The sequence below is a fragment of the Mauremys mutica genome, chromosome 12 (assembly GCF_020497125.1).
Source record: "Mauremys mutica isolate MM-2020 ecotype Southern chromosome 12, ASM2049712v1, whole genome shotgun sequence".
In the NCBI taxonomy this organism is placed as follows: Eukaryota; Metazoa; Chordata; order Testudines; family Geoemydidae; genus Mauremys; species Mauremys mutica.
In genome coordinates, this window is record NC_059083.1 from 23,722,519 (window position 1) to 23,732,515 (window position 9,997).

Sequence of the window (9,997 nt, forward strand, 5' to 3'; positions counted from 1 at the left end):
GGAAGGTGTGGAGGCAAGATTGATCCAAAACCTTCTCCACACATCACTCTTTTCTGACCACTTCCACCCAACTGTGCAGTTATTCCCTCCTCAGTCCCCATGGACTGTGGGAATTAGTTAGTGTCCCTTTCCCTCCTCTGATCAGTAAATATTTTGTACAGAGCTGGGTCCCTATAATTTTATTTTGGGAGCAGTTGTCTGTGATTTCATTTAATGTTAAAAAGAAATTGGAATGAGACAAAGCCTGACAAATTTCACCTCAATAGGTAATATTAAAAAAATATACACAGTAGAAAAGAGGGGTCTGAATAGACATGAGCTCTGAGTTCTGACAATGGTGAGGAATAGGAAGTCAGTGATGGAGAAGGGAAAACGTTTTCTCCTGGTGCTGAGAACATGAAACCCATCAAAGGCTCATGAATTGTATAATCACTGTGCAACTGTCACGAAATGCAGACAACTGTATAACCAAGGCAAAAATGCTCCTAATAAGAATTTATATTTATTTCTGTTTATTTTTAATGGAATGGGATATAGAAATCTGTAAATGTTGTGCTCTTTCCTGCAACAAGTAAAACTTTTCTACACATTTGTCTCCTCATAAGGACATTTCTTTGTTTATTTATAAAATTTTGGGGAGGAGATTTTTAACCAGAAAAAGATAAAAACCCAGATACTGCATCACTAACATCAGTTAGAGCTTTGCCATTGACTTCAATGAGTATAGGATTAAGCACTGAACGCACAAGTCATATCGCTAAAACAATAATGTTGATATTTTGAGTGCCAGAAATTCCAGTCTGCACCCCCAGAGCTACAAGCAAAGCCAATGGGTATGTGAGAGATAATACAAGGAAGCAGAATTGGGCTCTAATGGCCAGATTTTTAAAGGTATATGGTCAGCTAACTCTCACTGAAATCAGTGGGAGCGAGGTTCCTAAATGCCTTGAAAAATCAGACCTTAATTCCATAACTAATTAAAAACTTTCAGAATTCTAAATCCTTCCAGAATTGTAAATAGTCAGTTACAGTTGGATACTTAACACTTGTGTGGCCAGATGGTTAATAAAACATGAATGAAATGTTGGTATTTAGGGGCCAGGCATTCATATAATGAAAACACTCCTTTATATCTGCATTAATGGAAAATATTCTTAAATAACTTATATTTACATCTGTTTGCTTTATTTCGTTTCTTTAGGGAAACATCTTGGACAAATCAGTAAGTTCACTTTTTCTCCACATAGAACCTTTTCCATTAAATTGTTTGCTGTTTTATTTATTATTAGTTATGATGATTATTATTAAAGAGAGATCAATTTGAAAATCACATGAAATATCAGTGATAATGTATTGCTAATGAGGGTAAGAGGAAATCAGAAAGAAAATGTTCTTTGAAATGTATCTTCTCTGAGGGTAAAATCCCCATGGTGCTGGAGACACCATGACATGGGGGACCAGGAGGACTTTGTGCCCTCAAATGTCCTCTTGCCTCATCAGACAAGTAAATAATTTGGTCCAAAATGAATCTTGTGTGTAATTATATTTGAGGAGGAGTTGTTTATTTTTTCATTTAATGTTAAAAAGAAATTGGGATGAAATAAAGCCTGATAAATTCCCCACTCCCTGCCCCACCCCACCCCCCACCCCCAGTAATATAAAAAGTTATACACAATGTTCAACTTTCACAAAACTCAGACAACTGTATATCCAAGAGAAAAATGTTCTTAATGATACTTTATATTTATTTCTGGGATTTTGTTTTTAGGGAAACCTGATACAGAAATCATTAAGTGTTGTGCCCTTTTCTCCAACAAGGAAAACTTTGTACAAATTTGTCTCCTCATGTTTTATTTTTTAAATGAGAAAAACATGAATGCCCTGATCCTGCACCACTACCATTGATTAGAGCTGTGCCTTTGATTTCAATGAGTGTAGGATCCAACACTAAATGCACAAGTCACATCCCTAACAGAACAATGTTGATAATTTTAGGGGCCGATATTACATTCCGTGCGCACACCGAATGCTCCCAGCAAAGTGAATGGGAACATGTAATATGCAAGGAAGTGAGAATGGGTTCTAAGGGCAGCTTTTTAAAGGTATTTGGACACCGAATGGCAATTGAAATCAATGGGAGTTAGCAACCTATATATCTTTAAAAAGCTGGCCCTAATCCCCTAGGGAATTCAAAACTTTCAAAACTACGTCCATGCAGATAATTAGTTATTTTTTGATACTTTACTCTAGTGTAGACACAAAATGAGCCCAAACATCTACACCCCAATTTTACAGGCCCCCAGCCCATGTCTTGTGAGCCTGCTTAGCTGACATGGGTCAATTGGAGGTATTCAGTTGCTGTGTAGCCACACCCCATGGGACTTCGCAGGTGCTCCGTGCCCTGCCTTTGGGTTGGAAAGAGACTTGTCTCCCCATACCTCAGTGGTTTCCCTGCCCATAGCCTGGATCAGTGGGGTTGTGAGGGACAAGCTGCCTGATGGGAGGCTGGGGTTGATTCCATCCTAGAAGATCAGCACTTAATTAGTGTGTGTTTGTTTCTGGTTCTCTGTTGCCTAGATGATCTTCAACGAGAACTTGGTAAGTGTTTCTATTTCTCGAATGCAGCCTTTTGCGTGGTGTTGAAACTATCTCTGGATCTGTCGATCTCTCACCCTTCTGCCAGGAGTCGGCAGCAAGACGGGCTGGGTTCAATGTCAAGGGTTCCTCTTAGCAACACAAATCTGAAAACATTTGAGACCCCACCCAATAATCTGGGGAAATTGAACTCCTGGGCCTTTTTAAGGCTCTATAGTGGCCCCTTCAAGGGTTATAGTGGCACAGCTGTACCACTGCAGCTGCCCTGCAATCGGGTCTCCCGTGTAGCTGCTTTGTGCCGACCTCCCACCGGCATAATTCAACAACCCCCAATGAGCGGCAGTAGAGTGTCTCCCGCTGACATAGCACTGTCCACACTAGTGCTTTTGTCAGTGAAACTTTTGTCGGTCAGGGACATGCTTTTTTCACACGCTGACTGACAAAAGTTTTACTGACAAAAGTGCTGGTGTAGACACAGGATAAGAGACAAAACTTCCCACTCACCTGCCCTGAATCTGGGTGTAACAAAAGAAAACTTGTATTACAAGGCAAAGGGACCCAGCATTGTTTTGGGAAAACACCACGGCCATGATTCGAAAGCATGTAACCCTGAGCAAACACCCACCCCATAGTACATTAGGAAATGTCCTTTGCCTCAGTTTCCCACGTTGCCCTGTGACAATTCAATGAGTGAATGACCTGTAACACACCACTCTCCTCTCCCGCCACTGCAGCCCACTCACAGTTGGTTGTTCTTAATCAGCCAAGATCCAGAGTTCAGAGGTGGCCTCACATGGCTTCATCTCCCACCCCTGAAAGGCCTGTGTGTGTGGGGGGCATTGAGCAAGTCGTCTGCTGCTGCCTCCACGTCTTCAACTGGCTTGCTGCTGCTGCTTCTATCACTGTCACCACTGGTCCTAGGTGCCGACAGCCCCGGAGCACCCACGGGGAAAAATTACTGGGCGCTCTGCACCCACCCACAGCCAAACTCCCCTGTCCCTCCAGCGAATCTCGCCCACTGGCAGCCTCGCTGACCAACTCTTCCCCCTCCCTCCCAGTGCCTCCTGCCTGCTGCAAAACAGCTGTTTCACGGCACTCAGGGTGCTCTGGGAAGGAGGGGAGGAGCAGGGATGTGGCATGCTTGGGGGAGGAGGCGGGGAAGTGGGTGGGCAGGGACTTCGGGAAGCGGATGGAATGAGGTAGGGCAGGGACTTGGGGAAGGGGTGGAGTGGGGGCGGGGCCCAGGGCAGAGCAGGGGGGTCAAGCACCCACCGGTCAGAGGGGAAGTCAGCATCTATGCCACTGGCTGCTTACTGCCTCCCATCCCTGAAAAAGGGGGAGGGGCATCGAGTGATGCCTCTGCTTCCTCTGGAACTGGCTCACTGCGGCATCTGCTGTCTCTGCCACCACTGGCTCATGCCTCTGCCGCTGGTTCTGCTGGTTTTTCTGGGGCTGTTACCTCTGCCACCGCTCAGCTCCACTGCTGTTCTCACGGCTGCTGCTGGCCCCCCACTGCCACTTCTGCAATGGTGCGTTCTGAGGTTCCATGACCTACTCAGGGATTTCAGCAGGCCGTGGCTGCTCCTCCATCTCCATGTTGTTCACTGCAGCCCTGTTCCCACACTAGGTCTATGACCTGCCTCCTAGGCCTGCTCATCAGTGGTTTAAGCTCTTGCAATCACTGAACTGAAACAAAGGCTCTCCATGGGGTCTAATCAGCTCTGGCTTTAAACATGGGAGAGGGGAGGGTCAAATCGTACCTAGGGCTCTCGAAGGGGAATTCATAGCATCAGGCAGGGACACCTGTCCCCTCCCGCTCTGATTTTCACTGGGTTTTGGCATCTCTATCCCCTGCTTAGCCAGTGAGCTTTAATTCAGGGTGTCACTGTGACATACCCAGGGTACAATCCAGACTAAGGGGTGGCTGTGTCACCCCCATCCCGCAACCTGGGTGCCCCATACAATGCTCTGCCTCTGTAACCTCCTCCCTGGACTGCTCACAAACAGCCTCCACTAGGGCTGGATTGTTTAATTGATTTGCAGATTAAAACCAAGGCCTTAAACTGGCATCAGAAGGGGACTGGGAGCCAGTGGAGGGACTGGAACATGGGCCTGATGTGTCACTGTGGCCTAAGCCCTGGAGAAGGCCGGCAGCTGCATTAGGTACCAGCTGGAGCCGTCACACTCAGCTGTGGATTCAGTGATCTACAGTAACCCAGCCTGGTGGCAGCAGAGGCAGGGATCACTGTGGCCAGATCGTTACCCACAGGAAGATGCAGAGTTTCCTAGTGAGCTGGGATGTTTAGACACTGATGCTACCTGGTCACCTAGGCCTAGTGAAGGGTCACATAGGACCTGAGTCTTTGCACCTCGACTTTGGTGAATGGGGCTGTAGAAATTCAATGGAATGAAGGGGAGAGTCTCATCTAGTTCTTCAAAATGTGTCCCTGCTTCTGAATCACTTTGCTCTTGCCTGGGTTCAGCTTAAGCCAGCTGCTCTTCATCCCAGAGCCCTGGTGTTCCTGCATTTGCTCAGCTGAGTTCTCATCCCTCTCTCTGTGTTTGGTTTCAGACTGGAGAAGAAACATCATCTGCCCAGGTAACTACAGCTCCTATTGCATCGATATCCAAAGCTCCCCCTGCCCTGAGATTTCCATTCCATTTTTCTCATACAGTTAGCGTTTTACACTAGCTCTTTGGGGGCAGAGACGGCTCTGTACTAAGGTGAAAAGATGCAAAGGTTTGTGTGGCCAATGGTTTGATTTTGGGTGCCTAAGGAGTTCTTCTGTGCACACTGGGAGCTCAAAGGATTCTCAGCGAGATGCTGTTAGAGGCCCTGATGGGGCTGGAGGCTCAGGGAGGGAGGGGTGGACAAAGGGCTGGGCCAAGGCCAGGTTAATGTCTAGGCTGCTCATTTCAATTTTCAGAAGCCCTAACAGGGCTGTGTGTGCCCAGACAGCTGCTGCTGCTGCTCTAGCCGTGGCACAGGTACATGGCAACCAGCAGGGGTTAGCACATTCACTGCACAAAGACACCCATTGGTCACATCCAGGGATACAGAGACCCCATCACACACTGACTGCAGCCTCCCAAACACACGGCAGGACTCAAGCTGCATGGGAAGCCAGGGAAGCCAGTAAGGGCCCAGAGAGAGCCAGTGTGGGCTCTGGAATTCCTTGGGGAAGATGGGGCAGGAGAGGAGAGGCATGGGGAGTGGTACGGTTAGGGAGTGGGAGAGGAATAGAGGGATGCCCAGGGGGTTTCAGGAGTGGTCCCTGTGAGGAATGATGATTCTTCTTCCAGGGGGCCAGGGCTGCCCAGAGGGGGGGGGGCAAGTGGAGCAATTTGCCCAGGCCCCCACAAGAGTTTTCCGGGGCCCCTGAAGCGGGGTCCTTCACTCGCTCCGGGGGCCCCGGAAAACTCTCATGGGCCCTGGGCCCCCGGAGCGAGTGAAGGACTCGCTGCCGAAGACCCGAAGCTTCTTTTGCTTCGAGTCTTCGGTGACAATTTGGCGGCCACTGAAGACCCCAGGCCCCCTGAATCCTCTGGGCGGCCCTGCATGGGGCCACAGTTGAGGTGGCTAGTCAAGTCCCATGAAGACTGTGATGTGGTTCCAGAGGGACCTACCCACCCCCCCAAGCTGTGTGAAAGGGAAACATGGTGGGATATGAAGTGCACTGGTGATCAATGAACGTACCATGGAGGGAAAAAATGAACAACTCATTCACATTACAGGGTTTGAAAATAAGTGCATCAGCAGCTCAGTAATGCAACCGGGAATTCCCTGTGGCCAGCTTGACAAAACCCTCTGCTCACTGCACAGCTCTGGGGAAAAGGTCAAACAAAATATGAGAATCCATAAAAATGGGATGGTGAACAACATGGAAATATTATACAGCCATTCTATCAATGTGGTTTGCCTCATCTGGAGCTCTGTGTTGGGTACCGCTCACCCCATCTCAGAAAGGGTAGTGAAGAAGAAAAGGGGGCTCAGAGAGAGCTAATGAGAATCAGCAGGAGGTGAGATTGAAAAAAACGGGAATTTTTACCTTTAAGAGAGAGGAGCGAGAGGGGACATGATACAAATATATTGTACAACCCCCCTGAACAGAAGATGATTTAGGTTGAAATGTCAAACACTTGGTAGTTAGGAAATGCCAGTTTTCTGCTTGCCTGTACACCCTTAATTCTCACCCCGTGTGCCTCCATCCTGGGCAGTGAAAGAATGAGGCAGGGGTCCTGTGGCAAAAACAGTGTGTGATCATGTAATTGGAGATTGTATCATAACACACACATGGGACACTGGCTAATGGTCCAACCCCAGGGACACAATATGTTGCCAGAGAACACAACAGAAGGGTAGCGAGAGTGGAGAAAGCTTTACAGGCAATAACAGGTACAGACACTGGGAACTGGTGGGAATAATTTCAGTTCTTCCAGCTCCTCGTGCAGCTCTGTCCTGTGATCTTTGCAATCAGTGTGTGATAGCATCAGGCTAACAGAGAGAGAGAGAGTGTGTGTGTGTGTGTGCGCGTGCGTGCACGCACTGAGTTAGTCCGGTCTTTGCCAGTGTCAGACAGGAAGATGAACCAACAGGAAATCAACAGGACAGCAGAGAAATGTGAGCCAAAGAAATGGACACACATTATTTTCGTTTGCTCATTTTTTGCACCACAAACCACATGCTTGCCAGAGAGCTTTCTTCATCTTTTGTGTGTGCTAAGAATCAGCGCACAGAGAGAGAGAGAGACATCTACGCCGGCCGCACACCCAACTCCTAAACTGAACGGCTCAGACTGGGTGGGACAGATTGGTCAGTGAAGGAGGTAGAAGCCCAAGAAGTAGGTCAGGGTCAGTAGACTGGGGAAGGGTAACACAGACATGAGTTTGGTGGTGGAGAGAGAAGACTGGACTTAAACTCCCAGGAACCTTTGGAAAATGGGGCCTAGGCACTCTATGGATTTTTAAAATTGTACCCAAAGCCAACAAGTTCATGCTCATTCTCTATCTTTAGTTAGGGAGGGCGACCCCTGACCTCAGCAGACTGTCTGCTGGGACAAAAACCTGCTACAATGGACAACTTGGAAGGGAAAATATCAAATCTTCTCCTATGCCCCAGCTGCCCTCTGGCCTTTATATCATATTCACAGGAGACAAAAGAAAACCCTTTTCTCTCACTCAGGGCTGCCAATGGATGGGGGCAGGGAGGAAAAAGGGGCAACTGCCCTGGGGCCTGGAGATTAAGGGCCTGGAACCCCTGGCCGCTGCTACTGTGGCTGTGGCCAGAGCCCTGGGCCCTTTAAATCATCTCCAGAGTCCTGGGCCATGGGCCGGTCAGCACTGCAGGGCTGGGTGAGGGAAAATATCCCCCAATTCTGTTGGCAGCCCTGCTTCCAACTCTTTTCAAAATTCCCCTCTATGCCTCAGGCCTCTGCCCATTGAATTCCAGGGGAGATTGGCCAGCGACATGAATGGCAGCCAGACCAGGTCTTTGGTAGCAGGCTGGCAATGTCACTTCAGAGTGTCAGAAGGGAAAGGCTAATTTATGAATATTAATCATTATAAAAGTGATAGAAATTCTGCTAAGGAAAAAAGAGTCTGTTAAAATTGTAGCCACTGACAGAGAAATGCTCACATGTGTATTTGGGGATTGTTTACTTTATGCTGAACTCTAGGATGTGTCTTTTTCCCAGTGTAACATTTTATAGGCATAAGTGGCCACTCATTCACTCCCAGAACTCTCGACATTTCCAGACTGTCGGGTTTGATTTGCCCTCCCCGTGCCACCCCATCCTCCTTGGCGTGATGGTGCATGTGAGGTCATGCCGCATGGGGGATGCCATTTTTCAGAGATGGAGGGGGCGGAGTGATGTCCCCCATCCAGCACTGGACAAAATCACATCCATTTTAGACCCCATGCTGGACAGCGGACAAACCTCTCAAACAGAGGAGGGTCCATTTAAATCCTGGACGAGTGGCCTCCCTCTCTACAACACTAATTTCTGTTAATGTGCTTGTTCAGACGAACTCTCATCTCTGACTCTGTGTTTGCAGGGCTGGGAAGTTCTGCGCCACCTGTACAAGAAGGTAACTGAAGTTCAGATTCTATCAATGTGCCAGTCTCAGAAGCTGTTAGAACATTTTGCTTCTTTCCCCTGACTGTGGCCGTGGGTGGGGAGTTCGTTGCTCAGGGCAGAGCTCACAAGCATCCTGCATTTCACAGCACGGGAGGGGAGGGAGGATGTGTAGCCATGGCCTGATGTACAGCAGTAAATCCAGACACTATTGTGTCTACTCCTCCTGTCCCTCCTCTGCCTTCATGTGCAGTGCGACCTGCAGAGCTTCCTGGGCCCACAGCCCAGCCTGGCTGCACAGCCACTGACGTGTGCCAGCCCCTAGCACAGGGCCAAAGACACAGCTCCTTCTCCCCCCAGCTCCCCAGGGCTGTCCCTGCTCACAGCCCCCTCCCTGCCTGAGGCCCTCGGGGCCAGAGCCATGGGCTGTGGAACAGGAGCAAACTGAATTCTGGGTCTGTTAAATGCCCAGTAACTGAGGATTAACAATTCAGAGTTTGGAAACCGAGGAAATGACGTGTAAATGCTAAAATTCAGAGATTAGAGAGAGAAACAAAGAGATTTCAAGTGACAAAAGAGGGAGGTGAGGAAATAAAATATGCCCAGTGATGAGAACCCTGGTGCTAGAGTACAGGGAGAGCCCAGGGGGAAAGTCATGAGAGTGCAAAGAGGGAGACACGTCAGGATTTGGAAGGGCCCAGAAGACTGAGTTATGGGGCAGCGTTTGGAAGGGTCTGAAGGGCCGGCAGTGCCTGGCAGGAACAGGAAGGTGGGGAGAGCCGCAGGCCGTCAGCTGAATGGGGCTGGTGTGGAGGCAGTAGGAGTGGGGGCAGGTGGAAGGGCCTGGAGATTTGGTGATAGTGGCTGCTTGGAGGGAACAGGCAGGTGAGTTGCTGTTTTCACCCTCATAGCAAATTCTCTACAACCTTTCACTTCCTGCTGCCCTGGGCCTCCCATGCCCCATCTCCTCCTCATCCAATATGGTTTTCTCTCCCCTCTGGGATCCCTTCCTTCATGTCTCCATTCACCTCTCTGCTTGCTCTCCATCCTTCCCCTCCCGCTTCTTCTCCCCCAACACTCCCCTTGCTCTCACGTAGGCTGAGGGTGCAGGGATGGGAGGCATCTGTTCTCCTCTCCCAGCGATGCTCTTTCTCATCTGGGAATATGGGGTTTAAGATGGGAAACGGCAGGGAGAGGTGAGGCGGGTCAGTGAGCACTGAGCAGAGGGAGCTTAGTTTCTCACCACTCCGTGGGGCCCCCCATGACACCTGGGGCTCTAGGCCCCTCCCTGGAGAGATGTGCAGCAGGACAGAAAAGAGCCTGAGTCC

General features: G+C 49.1%; 1 protein-coding gene across 1 annotated transcript in view; it reads left to right on the forward strand.

Moving 5' to 3' along the window:
• LOC123344891 (butyrophilin subfamily 3 member A2-like) overlaps positions 1–8,743 on the forward strand; it is a 188,937-nt gene extending 180,194 nt beyond the window's left edge. Inside the window, exons 8-11 of the mRNA XM_044981386.1 lie at positions 1,202–1,222; positions 2,578–2,598; positions 5,168–5,194; positions 8,650–8,743. Of these exons, the coding sequence (XP_044837321.1) occupies positions 1,202–1,222; positions 2,578–2,598; positions 5,168–5,194; positions 8,650–8,690 (110 nt within the window). The 3' untranslated portion in view covers positions 8,691–8,743. The remainder of the gene's footprint in view (positions 1–1,201; positions 1,223–2,577; positions 2,599–5,167; positions 5,195–8,649) is intronic.
• The last annotated feature ends 1,254 nt before the right edge of the window (positions 8,744–9,997 follow it).